General features: G+C 36.6%; 1 protein-coding gene across 1 annotated transcript; it reads right to left on the reverse strand.

Annotated features, from left to right (window-relative positions):
* Positions 1 to 4,012: 4,012 nt before the first annotated feature.
* Positions 4,013 to 6,757, reverse strand: LOC116121342 (WAT1-related protein At3g28050-like). The gene is made up of 7 exons (XM_031407304.1): positions 6,194 to 6,757; positions 6,041 to 6,106; positions 5,851 to 5,964; positions 5,220 to 5,451; positions 4,958 to 5,116; positions 4,703 to 4,854; positions 4,013 to 4,438 (listed from the first exon to the last, which is right to left on the reverse strand). Exons 1-7 carry the CDS (start codon positions 6,367 to 6,369, stop codon positions 4,285 to 4,287), a joined length of 1,053 nt encoding a protein of 350 aa, XP_031263164.1. The 5' UTR covers positions 6,370 to 6,757; the 3' UTR covers positions 4,013 to 4,284.
* Between the last annotated feature and the right edge of the window lie 10,052 nt (positions 6,758 to 16,809).

The following is a 16,809-nucleotide window of genomic DNA, read 5'->3' on the forward strand; positions in this document are numbered from 1 at the left end:
CACACTGATCGGGTCATGATGAGCCGTGCGAGCATACCTTTCTTGGACACCTTGCGTGTCCCCCGCATCCTCCAAAGATCATGTGACACTGCTGTATCCTGTGCGATCACAACGCTTCTTCCCTTGTTCCCTTTGACTTTTCTCTTGCGAAGGAGTAGAGTTGTCAATATATTCCTTGAAATGCCCCTTCTGAATGAGTTATTCGATTGCCTGTTTGAGAGCTCGACACTCATCTGTGCGATGCCCGTTATCCCGATGGAAACGACAGTACTTTTTATTTTTTCTTGCTGACGCGGGAGTTTACATGGGCTCGGGCTCTCTGAGTAGGCTGGCTTCTTCTGATTTGTCAAGAATAGTCGATACAGATGCATTTAGAGGTGTATATTGATCTCTGTCACGATCGCGACGAGGGACAGGAGCATAGGACTCTTTGGGCTCGTAGCGAGGTTTCTTTCCTTTTCGCTGATCATCAGCGGCCCTTCCGCGATCAACTCTTCTACTTTCCCCCCGACTAGACGTACTGCCTGAAGCGCCAAAGTCGTGACGGGGGAGCGCCACCAATGAATTTTCAATCTGGAGGTATTTCTCCGCAAGGTTATAGAATTCTGTGAGGGAAACATCGTCCTCAGCCTATAATTCTCTCCACATGTCGGTTTGCAGACGAACTCCTACTATGATGAGAGTCTGAACAGACACTTTGGGAGTATGAGCCATCTTGTTGAGTTCTCTGTGGAAACGGTCGATGTAGGATTGGAGGGATTCATCCCTTTCTTGCCTTATATTACTGAGGTAGCTTAATGGCATTGAGAACTTTCTGTTCGCTTGAAAGTGCCTTAGGAATGTCGCACTCATCTGAGGCCACGAACTGATCGATCCCGCTGGGAGTGACCTAAACCACCATTTGGCATGAAAAGTTAAAGTCACTGCCAAACAACGGCACTTTGCTCGATCTGAGACCTGGTGAAGCTCCATCAGGTCGTTGAATTCATATAAATGGTCCTACAGATCAGAATTTCCATCGAACGCCCACATGTTAGGCATCCTGAATCCTGGCGGGAGTGGAGCGACTAGCACTTCGTGAGAGAAGGGGGACGTGGACGCGACTTGCCCTTACTCATTTTGCTGAGCTGTAGTCGGTCTAGAGCTCGCTGCAGCTCCTCAATTTGTGGCAATGGAGCCACTTGGGGATTGCTTTCACCCATGCGAGTTCGACCCTCGCGATTACGGTCGAGGAAAATTCGGAGGTCGGGTTCCTTTTCGCCTCAGCCGGTGGTTCCGGCCACTCTTGATACACGTTGGCTAGAGCCGTGTGAAGGCGATGAATGGTGCGGAGTATTTTCACGACCTTCGTGGTGGTAAGAACTGCTCTACGAAGTGTGGGACCCTTTCATATGGTGACGATCTGGATGGTGCGGGGTATTTTCACGACCTTCGCGGTGGTAAGAACCGCCCCGCAAAGTATGGGACCCTTTCGCACGGTGACGATCAGGATCGTTTTGCTGGCGGTGATAAGAATCGCCCCGCCTAGCACTTTTACGGGGGTGTACTTGCGACATGGCATGGGACAACTCGGGCTGCGTCCTTTCACCGAGTCTCAACGAGACTGGTATTCTGCTCGGGACGTGGTCGGAGTTCGCTGGCCCTTTGGAGCCCGTAAGTCCCTTTTTTGCCACTTGCTTACCCTTTAGTCGACACGCTGCAGTGCTCGCGGCATGAGCTATTTCCCTTTGCCACGCTTTTGCGCTACCTTCAGGCATTTTTAGCGGTTGCACCGCCCTAGCTAATTTGATTGGCACACCTTGGTCCAAACGGTCCAACCTTTAGCTGACCGTCTGGAGAGTATTGTCGAACCTCTATAGGTAGCTTCTAATGACAGGGTCAAGCTATAAACTTGATGGGATATCCCCTTCAGCATTTTGCGGGACTGAAGGTATTTTGGAAGAGGTGTCCCCCTGGACTTAGGGGATCCCCTCAACACCCTGGTTGGTTCGCTCAAGTTCAGGTTGGTGGGCCATTTGCTGTTTTAGGGCCGGTAAGTTAGAGATTCTCCTGATGAAGGATGAACACTAAATCAAGCCCTCCTTCTAGCGTCAAACTGTTGATGCATGATTTTTACACCTATGAAATGCAAGTGTGAAATGCAGAGTTGGCTTAGAAGACACACGTGAATATAAGGAAAAGAGGATAAATGCAATGAGAAAAGCGTTTTTAAAGTGGTTCGGATGCTAAAGAAGCAAATCCTACGTCCACTATTATTTTATTAATGATAGAGGTCAGGTCGCATGAGCTGACTGACCTTCAAGTGATAGTACAAGTGAGTGAATGCTTTTTATTACAGAGAGAATAGCTAATCAAGAGTAAAATGAGCGAATCCCCTGAATGAGAGATGAGCTCTCCATTTATAGTGGGATGCATTGAGCTAATGATTACTGGATCTGTGAGTTGGTGGGATTATCCGTGCAAATCCTTCTTTATGTCACATTGCCCACCTTCTCGAGTGATTTGCGCGATTTGGTGCATGAATTGAACACGTGGGATCACCACAGCTTCTGGCTGGTCTGGCGTGCACCCACTATTCTGACAGAAGCAGGCTGTGGGTGTACCCATGTTCTGACTTTTGCACGCTGACTAGGCCCCATGTCAGCCCTATATTTTTCAGGCATAACAGAATGCAAAAGCTGGGGTGAGATCAGCAATTACTGCTCCCAAAACTGGTGAGCTATATCGTATACCTGCAAAAGAACATATCTGCAGACAAGATCTACAAACCCACCAAAAATTTAACCCAAAGAAATTAATCACCACTAGTACACGTTTTCCTATCTCAATTGAGTAATAAGAAAAATAAAAATAAAAGGTACCCGATCAGTGCAAGAAAAAAGATTCTGCAAATGATTGATGCTGTGAGTGGACGGCAGCCTCTTTTCCTGTAGAGTAAAAGAAAATAAAGTCTTGCTATTTTTTTGAATCAATTAGTGTTAGTGAGTGAGAATGTACCTGTAATAGATGAAAGTAGCTGGAAGAAGGATAAAGGTGGTTCCAAAACCAGTAGAGTAAACAACATAGACATAGTTACACATGCCTTTGTTCATAGCCGCTTTGGTAAGAGTAACCAAGCCCACGGCCAAGCACTCCATTACCACCATCACTGCCGTTACTCCAACGCCCAACATCTTCTATCTCCCTTCCCTTCTTTGCAGAATTCTACAGTTTTGTTTTCACTTCTTATACACAGACTCATTCAGTTGCTAAATAGAGTAAAGGTACATATGTTCAAACATCTATCTTTGCCATTTGTGTTGAGGAGATCAATTGTTTAATAGTGAATTATTGCATCCACCAAATACTAATGCAAAAAAATCTTATTTCTGCTCTTTGCTTGAGTCAAGTTGTTCTCTCTGGTTATGATTTATGACTAGTGTTTCCGAGCATCTCTGAATAAAATAGTTAAAAGTTTGTTGTGAGTGTGACTACGTATCTTATAATCTAACCAACTAACCGGGTCCTTTCAAATGAAAATATTAACATGTGTTACATGATATGATAATATAATATAAAATATAGAGTAAACGACGTATTCGCACATGAGGTTAAGCAAAATTTCAAGTTGATGCCTCTAATTGCATTTATTTTAAATTCTCACTTTTAAACTAATATCATCAGTGATTATTGAAGGTAATAAAAAATGGTGAGTGAAATTGGCAAGTGAAGGTATGTATTTTATATAGAAATTGTGCGGAGTCCAACGGTGGTCTCGAAAGTGAATTTGGATTTCAGAATTGGTCGGAAAAGCTAAAATGAGACTATTTTCTACCAAAGAAAACTCTGGCACATTTTAGCATACTAACGTACGTCGCACTACAATAAAAAGTTAGGATCTGTTAAAATAAAGGAAACGGTGTTACTTTAAAGATGCAATTAAACGTATCAACTTGAGATTTAAACTTGGGTGGGAATATGTCGTTTGCTCTAAAATATATGTGTTTTTTTACTCTAAGAATATATACCCTTGAACAAACAAACAAACAAGTTAATATCCAGCACAAATTAAATTAACTCCTAATATATGCGGAACATTTTTATCAAGCGTATCAGCTTCTTTCCTAGCTATACAGATACCGACGTCATCTGCCAGTTTTAAGTTAATTAAACAACTATCTCAATAAAGATGACAATAATTTCTGAACACAAGTTTATTATATAAGTTTACATACTTTCTTGATTGCATTGACCTAGAAATTATTGTGCAACGAAATAATCTGTCATTAGGTCTATGCGAAACTGTTATGCTTCCATGCTACTGTTTTGAAGGAGAGGGATTTTGGGTGAAGAGGGCCTCAAGCTGTCCATTCCTTCGTAATCAGCCATCTTTTCTTCTCGGGTTTGGCCCCACATCACAGAATAAAACCCAAAAGCAATAATAACTGCTCCGACAACACTGCACAGAAATAAAGGTTGAACCATTTTATAGTTTAGAACATGACTGAACCAAGAGGAACTGTAGTATAGTTATTATCATTCAACTATATATGTAGGAACCATGTGATGGCAAATAGAAATCATTCTTGAAGTTGGTTGCAGTCGAGTGCATGTGGTTTAGCTAATTCAAAGAAGTTCATGATAATAAACACTAAAAGAATAAATGTAGTCTCGAGTTGTATAATTACACAACCATATGAAAATATCAGGTAGAGAGCTGCACCTTCCAACATAAAGAGTGTCTCCAAGAAAAGTAACTCCCATTACCATTGCAATGACTATTCCAAGTGGTTTAAACATGGAAACATAGACAGGTCCCTTCTTGTGACATGCCCATGTGTGAACAAGAGTTCGAAGTGCTACAGCAAAAACTGCCTGGATATCAAATAGCAGCTCAAGTTATTAAAATATTTAAAATAACTACAACAGCACCATAATTCTTAGAAATTAATAACCATAAACTAATCTCTGCACTTACAGAGTACAGGATGGCCATCAACTCCATGCCTGGCTTTAGTCTCCAAGCATTTGGGTCACCCTCTAAAATTAGAGCGAGTATAGCAGATTGAAGGGTCACAAAGACACAACAAATGAATGTTACCATCAGCTCTTCAGGGTAGTCCTTAACAATGGAGGTCTGGAAATGCAAAAAGAGTTCTTGTTCAGTTCAGAATTACGATGGGTAACATGTGTCTAGCGGTGGCCTGACAGCTACTCTGCATGTTTCTGATCAATATTACCTGAACGATGTACAATAGCGACAGGGAAAAGCTACCAGCTGTAAGGAGAAGACCTCCAATCAACCAATTTGTATGCGCCAACAAAATTTCATCGCGTAAATTGTATGGAGATGAAGTAGTTACAACTTCTGGGCCCTTAAATAAAGTCACAGTTAATGCCCCCGCAATAGATACCATAGTGCCAATAGATTTGGCTAGACTGCTTTGAAGTTTCAAGTTTAGCTTTTCCATTCTGAAGGCACACCATAAGATCATAATGAACTTTCAGATTAAACTATTAGAGTTCAAAGGATTTCAAATTACAAAGTAATAGTTTGAAGATTCATTCATAAATCTCCCTCATTGCCAAATTGTTCGAGAATGTTATCTAGGATTGATGAAAAACAAAGGACCTCCAGAGAAATCACGTACATTATTGTTCAATTATAAGTAATTCTAGCTCTATCTTCTTACTCAACAGAAAACCAAACCTAAAATTTACTTCACTTTCTCATAAGATAAACAAAACCTAAAATTTACTTCAGTTGCAGTCAAACTAAAAAGGACTTGTCAAATTCTAAGTTTGAAAATTCTTTTGGCGGAAATATCCAAAATGCCAGCCCGGAAACGATAAAACAGAGAAGAAACTGACCTGGAAATTATGGCAAGTATGAATGTGAATGCAGGGGTGAGATTAGTAATGGCAGAGGACAAAGTTGGAGAGCTAAACCCTATCCCTGTAATCATAAAAGTCTGCACACAACAACTACAAACCCACCAAATAAACTAAAGAAGTAGGAAAATTTTCTTGCAATTGATCTTAATTGATTAAGAAAAGGTACCCAATTAGCCCAAGAAGAAAGATTCTAGAAACGATGGAGACAGTGAGTAGAGGGCGACTTCTTTTCCTGTAGTGTAAAAGAAAATACGAAGCTCCATCAATCTCCGTAGAACTTTGTTGAATAAATGAGTGGTAGTGGGAGTGAATTAGTTACCTGTAATAGAGAAGAGTAGATGGAAGGAGAATAAAAGAAGCTGCAAAGGCATTAGTGTAGACAATAAACACAAAATCACTCATGCCTTTGTTAATGGCAGCTTTAGTAAGAGTACTTAACCCCACTTCCAAGAACTCCACTGCCACCATCACCGTAGTTACACCGAAACCTAACATTCTCTCTGGCAGTCTGGCTTGCTTATTACAGTTGAAAACAGAGCACAACAAAATCTTCGGCAAAGGAGGAAAAAAACAGTGTTTGGCTGAAGAATTACTCAATTGAGTATATTTGTATTTGTGTGTGTAAACCAGTACAAAAACAGCCTATATATATCTTCTGTACAGATGATTCTCAAAGAAAAAGAATAACAAACTCTACCACTACAATTCAGCAACAAAATAATTGACTTTTAAATTACAATGCAGACCATGACTACCCCTTCTCATCTGAAATGTGCCGAGGGCCCTTTTGTAAAGAAATGGTGATTTGCAGCTATTCTAGTAATTATCCTTATTAGCTTCGGAAAAGAAACCTTTTAAATAATACAATCAAAAAGTTCCTAACAAATCATTCCAGTTAATTTTTTTTTTTTTAATGATTACAAAACGTTGCCAATTCATATACTCAATAATAAAAATGGGCCATTTTCTGGAAAAGAAGTTCAACTTACCTATGTAAGAAAGCCATTATTCATAGATAGAGCAGTAGCATGACCATGACGCTTCTTGACGTCTTCCAATTTTCTGCAAATGGGACCAAAGCAAATGAATTGATGTACAATGAGACACAAAAGATGAATGCAGTAGCAATGTAGCATGCGTAATCCCTTACGTCACATGAATTCTTTCATCTTCAATCACCATCAAAACCAAACCCACTTTGAATATATCTCTAATTTCTTTACATCATCAATTTTAATTTCACCTCTCTGTTTTATCTCATGTGAAAGACAACGACGCTTCTGATAAACTCATCAGTTGCACGGAGCTTCTTGTCGTTAATTTGTCCTGTTTAAAACAAGGTTTTTCATGGTGTAATTAATAATGGTTGATACTTAGACATCATGGTTATTAATATCCTATGATACGTAATTCATATCTTATGATACGATTCGATATGGTCGTCAACGATACATATCACAAAGTATATCTTAAACCTTTCGATATATTGATATGTATTTTACAATATGATACGTATTGGTTCGTATCATTAAAAATATCAATATAAATTTATACGACTTTATTATTTTGAGTTAAAGATCCAAAAAAAATTTCGGGACAGGTTGGATCTAGGTCACCCAACCCGGTTCACTAAAACCCATCCAAATTTACCTATTTTGTATGAAGAAAGTGAAGAGGAAGATATATTGCCTATTTTGTATGGTAATAATAACACAAGTATATATATATATATATTGACATTAATCTTAGAAATGATATGAATGGTTGAGAGAAAATGATATAGATTCTTCATTCTGTGACTAATTTTGATTATGAAATATCATAATTTAAAGTCAATAATATCACAAAATTTGTTAATTAATCTTAGGAATGATATTAATTTAAAAAAAAAATTATTGTTTTATTTATTATTATTATTATTATTTTTAAAGGCGTATCTTATGATACGCGATACACGATTAAAAAAATTAGGTTTTTAATACACAATACGATACGCTATTTGACAACCATGCCTGACACAACTTGTTACTATTAGTGAGGTTTGAGTATTATTCCTTCTCATTCTTATCCATGCTATTCATTTTTATACAAATCAAATTTATCCTTGACCAATCTAAGCAGAGGTCGACTGAGGATTTTTGCCTGAGGGGCCTCTGCAATTCCACCATTGTTTGTCAAATAATTAGTAAAAACTTTAAAAAATCACCAAACCTTAAGCAAAGAAAATAATACAATATCAATAACTCGAAAGAAAAGAATATAATAATACAATATTTTCCTACTCTTTCCTACTTGAATAAATCTATGAAAAACAAAATTTTAAGTAAATGTCAACCAAAACTTAAATCGAGTCAACATTGCGTTGGTTTTTAATATGAATTAATTTAAAAAACAAAAAAAAAGAATTTTCTTGGTATAAACATAGATAATAACTCAAATTTCTTTAATAATTTTGAGCAGCTGAATAGTGACGTTTGAAATGTAAGAAAGTGGTGGGTGAATGGTGAAGAATATTATCCTTTAAAATATAATTAAAGTTTTAATTTAGGAAAGCAGGAACATTCTTAGATATAAAAAACAAAATTAACTCATAAGATCCATGTCATTTTCCCTTAAATTAGAATAAAAAAGCCTCCAAAAAAAAAGCATGATTCAACCCTAAAATAAACTAAATTGAAATAAACAATATATATACCTAAAACTGATAAAACAGAAAACATAGCTAATTGTGGCACGTTGAGTAGTGAAAGCTTCAATAATTTTAGTCTTCAAAAGTTTTAAGAGCAAAAAACGTGAGAAAAAGAAAAAGAGGATGAGAGAGTAAATAATTCTAGAGATAAAATCATGAAAAACAGGCAGAGCTGTAGAAAAAAAGAGTGGAGAGGATTATAAACTTATAATATGATGTGAGTTTGGATTATATATATTAATAACAAGTTTTTTGGTGAGCTTAGATATATGTATAATAGTTTTTATTTTCAAAAAATCTGAAAATAAGTCTGAATATATATATTAATAACACATTTTTGTGAGCCCCTATATTAGTAATTTTTTTTTGTAAAATATGAGGGAGGGGCCGGATCCGCCCGAGTCCAAGATCCAGTCTCGTTTGATACTGTGTTATCCTTGACATTTGCTGACTTATGTATAACGCTCCACATTATCACTACTTTCGTTCCCAATGCTCCCTTCTTCCCTGAAGGCACATTGAATTTTCAGGAGAGTAGAGCTGCCTGAAAGGAAGACTGAGAGAATAAATAAAAAATGGGTGTTATGCCATGTGAGAATCCTATCTCCTTCTCATGGAGGTTATGAGGAGAATCTTATATTGACTATTGACGTTTCGGCATATTGAAGCCCACAATAGAAGCAAATTGAAGCCTTGTTGCATCTGGATTTGGGCTTCAGCCTGCAAAATCATTCGCTGTAAAGTCTTTGGGCCCCTGGACTTCCTCTGCAACTGCCAACTCTAAAGTAATTCCATCACTATGGCATTGAGTTAACAGCAACAGGCACACTATTTGTTCATTAGTGCACAGAGGATCATTGATCAGAGAAATGCACACCAGTAGAAGCCCGGAACAGGATCAGGGTTCAGAGGATTAAATTTCCAGTTTTTATGAAGCACTTCATGCAGTGTGATTGTTGATACATGCTCTAATTGAAGGCTAGTTAATCTATGATTCTCTTATGCATTTCTTCTTCTTTTTGGAATGAATAATATTTTCTTCCTACATTGTTGTTAGCATATCATTAGAGGACTTCCCGGGAATCATAATGTGATACTAGCTCGCAAGATCAATTTACAATGCATCAAAAATGTTGGAGGTCTCAGTTATGTTGAAAAAAAATTAATGGGAAATTGGGCGATCGCTGTTAACAAAATCTAGGTTAAATCTCTGTTTGGTATGCTTTTAGATGCTGTGATGCATGCACTACTAATATATGTGGCACTATTAATATATTATGATTTTGGCTCATTTTTTGACAGTTGACATTCTTACAAATTGAGCAATATTGAACTGTGAATCTGACAAGTAGTAAAGTTCATCACATGAGATATATGTAGATGCTGATAGCGCCACACCATACAAAATAATTTATTGGTAATTAGTAAAGGTCCCTACTGTATTTCTTAGCTAGTTTGACAACTGTAGACTTATATTTCCGAAACTTTCTATCTTCTTTATGTCTTAAATGACTACGTAGGGCAAGTATTACAGTTCAATTATATCAGACACAACTTTTCTAGGACCAGATGCAACTGCAATAAAAAAATTAAATAAATAATAAGCGACATTTGTCTGACTTCACCTCTAAAATGCTACTACTTATTGGAGCCTGATTGTAGTGAACATTTTACCTTTATATGCGCTGATTGATAGGTTTGAGATAGACTGTGGTGCTGAATCCTGTTTAGCTTCTAATGCAAACCACTTTTCGGATGTTTAGGCACCGGACCACCATAGTTCTATCAGTTTCAAGGTGGTCCAAATACTTGAATTGCGTGGTCCTAATGTTTGATGGCTATATACATCTTTTGGGGCATCATTGGAGAATTCCTGCTTAATGGTGGACCTCGATTATCTATCATGTAAAAGGTTACATCTCTTAATCAGCATAGCTCACATCAAGTTTATTTTGAGGATTATAATCTCAGTATGAGCAAATTAAACAAGTCGAAAATATTGGTAGCATTTTAGAAGTCATATTTTACTGGAAAGCCGGTTAAGTTATATTGACTGCTTCTGAAGTGTGAGAAACATGGTGATTTCAAATCATGTCACTCAGCATGCCATTAGTATTTTCACTCTCAGGTTGCTTCTGAGGTTTGACCAGCACAGAGATCTCACTTAAGTTGTTAAAATTTATCATTCAAGTTTGTATGCCTGTTGATAAATGGTCTCAATATCAGGCTGCTTTTTTTTTTTTTTTTAATGGAATTTTGTTTCATCCAGTCCTTTGGAAGCAATTAATGCATTTTTCAGCTTACTATCACTAGTCTATGTTTAAAATCCTGAAGCCATCAATGACTTTGTGTTTCAAAACGGTATTCTCATATAATCTACAAGTTTTAAAATTCGAATCTTGTACCATTCCCTTCTTATTTCTCTTTATTCTGCACAAAATCAGTGAAGGTATTCATAAATGAACGAGTCAACAGTGAAATTCTTGCAGCAAAATTGCACAACATCTTGCATTTGGTGTGTAGACTATTCGATGTAGAAATTCAAGCATCATTGATGCGGATTTTGCAATGCATGTTTTGAGTTGTTTGGTTGCACATTCAGAAAATCATGAGTATATATGTTGCTCATTTTAGCACTTCCTTGGAATAATCTATCTGTGGCACATCTGTGATGACTATGTCACTTGTCTCATCGTGAAATGCATTTTCACTTACAATTGCATAAGGGTTTGCTTCCCATGTGCCTTTAACTGCCTTAATATTTATGTTATATGGTTTTGGCTGTATGCTTTTAATATTGAGAATTTTCTGGTTGAACGTAATAATCCCACAATGATAATCAATTATTGGTCTTGATGTTTTTAGTTCCCCTCTAATATCACTTTATAGGAGCGCTAAATCAGTTTGAAAATGTAACATGCAGGTTAATGATCACTCCTCAAGTATCCGGCAGCAGCAGCAGCAAGGAGCAAGACAGTGAACTTTGCATTAATATGGTGGATATATTGCGACTATTAATGAAAAAAAATGATTGATTGCGTGGTTTCTTTCAGTAGCATTATTGGAGTGAAGAATGGAGGTTGGCACCAGGAGAAGAGATATTAAACACGTGGAAGTCACATGTGAAAGTGTGAGGAATGAAGATGCTGTTGTCCCAGCTGTTTTAAGAAGTACAACAGGGTTTGATCCATCATCCCTTTTTTGGGCTGCTAGCGGAGGATAGAGACCACTCGGTACTACCCATTGGCTGCTACTACAAAGTACCTTCACTGACTGATGGAGAGAGAGAGAGAGAAAAATATAAAAAGCTGAACGGGGTCCGCTTACTCACCTTGCTCTTATGTTACATTGATTCATTCTCAACAACTTTGATACTTCTTGCTTATAATTAAGATTTGTACACTGAAATGGTTTTATGAAGCACTGAAATATTTTGTATTAAGAAAGTTTCAAGGTATGTATGAGAATGTTTTGTGAAAAAATATGCGTAAAACGTGAAAATTGGACAGTTACCTAACGGTCCATAATTTGCACATACAAGAACCAAGAAAGAAAGGTTAAGGTTAGGAGATTAAGACTTTGAAAGAGAGTGGAGCATTTTTTCTTTTTATTTAGGTCATGACCCACCAACTTGAGAAGCCTTATTAGATAAGCATCTATAGCAGAGTCGCAATATGGAAGTCCTGCAACATATAAAACATGTACCAATACTGTTGCATGTTTATCACATAAAGTGTCAAATAGAAGTCATCATAATCAGGAACCAAGGGCCCAAAATGACTAGGCCTGATCACTGATCACTTTGATCAAAGGAAAGAAAAGAAAAGAATCTAATCAAACCCATCATCAAAAAATGTGTATGAATATGCATTTCCTTAGAATTTATTTTTCTTCATTGTCATTGAGAAGAGAGAAAACAAAGAGCATCTTGCCTACACTGTGGCCATATCCGCATGTGCTATCCCTTCTGTAAAGACATGAAAAAAAATGGGCAAAGTACTGGCTAGTGGTTTACTGCTATTGTTTGACATTGAAATGACATTGTTGGTGACATCTTTGAGAGCGAATATATATATAAAAATAATAATGTTGATTTTCAGACATACTATGGTTGGTGGTTGGGGTGAAGATGCAAGAAAGTGTCATAGTTTTGTTAGGCCTGTTAGGTCTTTCTCCAAAATGGGGTTGTGGTTGTGATTGTGAGGATTAATAAATAAATTAATCAAAGAGTAGGGAGTGTTGTCAATTCATTAAAACAGTGGAGGGAGCGGAGGCATTTTGATTTTTGATGATCAAATGTGTCTGTGTGTATTGTGACCCACGTATCTCAGTCACATTGTCATCAACCACACAGCTTTAGATGCGTATTCCATCTCTCTATGATTGCAAGTCCCTTTCTCTCTGCCATGTTGCTTCAACAAGCTAGCAACAACCAAACAAAACCTAAAACCCCACTCAACTCCTGCAAACTCCAATCATATCTACCTTTTGATTCATTTCTCACTTGACTCTAATTGATTTTGGTTTCCAAACTTCAATGCTCTTCTTCTTGACTCTCTATGTAATTAGTGTTTGAGTAATTTAATTAAGTTAAAAGATTAGAGCATGCATTAACTAAAGGTACTGGATCGAAGTATTGAACTTGAATGTGTCCACAAAAAGAGTAGGTGGTCCCTCAGATCTTCTGAATCGTCCAAGATATTGATTAGGTGGGTATTCCACTGCTGAAGTGGTGAAGGGTAAGGTAATTGGATGGGCAGGTTCCGTGTCCGATGGTGCTCATATATTTGAGGAACAAAGAAGCGGAGGCCTTTTAGCCACATTGATGAAATAGAAAAGTTGGGTAGGAGCGGAGGAAACACTAAGTTAATTTTACAGCTATGAAAAACTGATTGAAAAGGAGTATATATAAATCTTATCATCTTTCTTTTAAGTCTCTTCTTTTTCTACCTTTGCCTTTTGTTTCTTAGGTGGGTACACGAACGCAAGCTTTTTCTACGCCTAGATTCTGACCACAATGCCTTCACGTGATGCCTTGGAGTTTTTCTCTCTGTGGAAAAAGTTTAATTCTCAGTTATTTTTTATATATATTTGACCAACTCAACTCAACCCATCCCAAAACCAATCACCTCTTTGATATTATTGTTTTTTCTAATTTTCTTGTTTTTAAAACAACAAGCCTAATTCTTAGAATCGTTTGCTACCTTCTCTCTTAATGATATAAAAAGTGTTGGCTGGGTGGGTGGGTGTTTTTTGATATAAACTTCACATTCACAGCCTGCCCTGCCGCCTGCACCTTGTAATTGGTGGGTACTAGTGAAATCATGAATGCTTCAGTTTCTTCCTCTTTATATGCATGTAACAGTATATCACTTCCATTACTAACAGTGCTTGGACAAGAGATCGTATATGTATGCATAATTGTCAGGAAATGAATTTAAAAAAAGAAAAACTACACATGGTAGAATAATTCTTCATGCATCCCATACACATACGGTAGACAACATTATCATGCATGTATGACATACAAATTCTCATTTAATAGTCATTGAGTTCATCGAAGAATTGTTCACCGTGTCAGACATATACTGTTATTAATCTTAAATCACAGTTATATACGAGGGTGTATAATTGCATGCAAATGCATGCATGTTTAAAGTGATGGAATTGACAAACTTATATAGAATTCAGATATATTTTATAAGCGTTTTTTTTTTTCCTTTTATTTGGGAAATGTGGCTCCATTAGTACTATTATTATATGAATATCAGTGTAAAATAATTAGAGGGATAAGATATATATATTTTTCATCACTCCAAGAAACACTGAATTTAATAAGATCTTTAGCCAACATACCTATACTACACAACCCTAGCCTTTCTAAGTAGATTATGTTTATGTTTATGTTATTTTATAACAAAAACAAAAGGCAATCTTGCCTAACCTTTCTTTTCTTATTATTATATACTATCAAAATTCCAAAATAATATCATATTATACCCATTTGTTATTCTTTCTCCCACACCAACTTTTCTAATTGCAAATTAAAAATGAAAGAAAATGAATTGTGCGGAGAAGAGGAAGATTTGCCTGCAGCTTTGGAGATATGTATTATTAATTATACATTGATACTCATTATATAATATTATAAAGGATTTGGTTCTTTGTTGGATTAAACAGATTTTATAATATATGAAATGTGGATACTGAGAAGCATGGGAAGAGCAGAGATTCCACTTCCTTAATGGAAGAAAGGGATGGGGCTTTTCAAAACCTATTTATTATCTTGACCAAGACTCTTTGTGCCATTCTTGCAGCAGCTTCCCATACCAAACATTTCTCCAATCCATTGATTCATTCAAATTTTTTTATTAAATAATAAGAAGAAGAGAAACCATCCAGCACCACTATCAACAACATCCAAAACTTCATTTACTTGTAGCCAGAACAAACTCCTTTAGCTTACATCACCAAACACACTCTTGTCCCCAACTCTATTATTTTAAACTTTAAAGCGACCGTACATTCATGCATGCATTATAAAAAATTTAAACTGCAATAACTGAACCTATTTATAACACCCAATATCTCTGCACACTAAAAAACAAATAGGGTCACCTTCAAAATAAACGACTGAGGATGAAATTATGGAGATACCAATGTCTGTCACAATCATGAAATTGAAGGCCAGTGACAGATGCTGGTGTGGTGGATATATGATTGATGGATTGGATTATGTGCTGAATTATAGACTAATTATATTGCTAATGAGAAATGAGAAGAGTTTCTTAATTAATTAATTAAAGGCGGTCAAAGACAATGCATAATGGTCTGTCAAAACTTTCTTGGTGTCAGGTAAGATAAAATGAAAGCACTGAAAGGAAAGCTCCTTTTAGTCATCATGGAACTTGCTTAGTGTCAGACACTAGCTAGATTGAGTGAGAGAGAAAATACCTCAGATCCCAGAACTCATAAAACTCTTATTTAAATTAATTGAACATTAATACAACAATATTCAAACCTTCTTCTCATCTAAGTTTGCGGAATCATTAGTGCAACCCTTCTATAAAAGTGTCTACATCTAGATCAATGTTAGTCAAGGAAAACACTTTGATCGAATTATATATACCAGCACAGGAAAAGGATCTATCGTGTGATTTTGTGCTTTAATATATAGAGCTACTTTAGAAATGGGGTCCTTGATCGCAGACTCATGATAAGTACATCATTCAGACTAAGAAATGAGGTTCACAAACAAAAAGTTGAACGATTTATACATGAAGTGGTTCCTCTGGCATGCAGCTGTAAATTGTGTTGAAAAGTTTGACGAAGATTACTTGTTTTGGCTAACAAGCTAGTATGCATAATATATATAAAAGAAACATACCATGTGACTGAGGTTGATGTAGCAAAAAAACCCAGCTAATTAATTTGACGGGCTTTAAATATCTAGTATAGTTAACAGTTGAATTTTTAGCAATGTAAACAAAAACAGAAGGGATATCAGTATATCACCAATTTTCTAACTCATTGGTAGTAAGTAAAGCAATTCGGTGCAATAATGTCTGGACGTGGTTGGTGACTCATCTGTCAACACTTGCAACTTCGCAGATAAGCCACGTACCAATCAATAAAACTAGTTAGTATGTAAAAATAAAAATTTCCCCACTTGTATAATTAACATTCGCAGCTAAAAAACAATGGCGGTGCAGTTTGTTGTTTACATTAAGCTCATAATAAATGAAGATAGTGGTGAGGAAGTTATTATTTTCTGGGACTGAAATGAGTGGTATTACACTTAAGTGTGTCAGTAGGGTAAGAAAATAAAACATTGGGGTTTATACACATCCTCAGAAAAATGGTGCCATGTATTGATGATGTGGTGTGTAAGATCATTATAAGGTTTGGTCTCTGATGATAATTCAATTCATAGTAAAGAGAAAAAGTACTGGAGATGATTTGTTATGAATGGAGGATTGATAAAGAGGGCCGTTGGGAACCGGGAAGGCAAAAAAGATTGGCTCTCAACAAAATTATTGGTAAAATTTAAAGCTATGATTAATAAATATATATGTATATACAGTAACCAACAAGCATAAGTAGAAATAGAGAGAGAGAGACTGAGAGAGCTAGGTATAAATGTGAGATTTCCATCTTGGTGAGAGTTTATATAAAGGAGGATAGGATGTTGGGTTTATCCTTCTTTAAAAGGGAGATATAGAATTATAGATCAAGAGAGGGAAAAA

This window comes from Pistacia vera, unplaced genomic scaffold (genome assembly GCF_008641045.1).
Source record: "Pistacia vera cultivar Batoury unplaced genomic scaffold, PisVer_v2 Contig973, whole genome shotgun sequence".
Lineage (NCBI taxonomy): Eukaryota > Viridiplantae > Streptophyta > Magnoliopsida > Sapindales > Anacardiaceae > Pistacia > Pistacia vera.

Bases quoted from the DNA above. Each gene is read 5' to 3' on its own strand.
- LOC116121342 (XM_031407304.1), bottom strand. From the start codon at position 6,369: ATGTTAGGTTTCGGTGTAACTACGGTGATGGTGGCAGTGGAGTTCTTG. The intron at 6,107-6,193 runs GTAACTAATTCA...TTTACACTACAG, and splicing joins TCTACTCTTCTCTATTACAG to GAAAAGAAGTCGCCCTCTAC. The intron at 5,965-6,040 runs GTACCTTTTCTT...GTGGGTTTGTAG, and splicing joins TTTCTTCTTGGGCTAATTGG to TTGTTGTGTGCAGACTTTTA.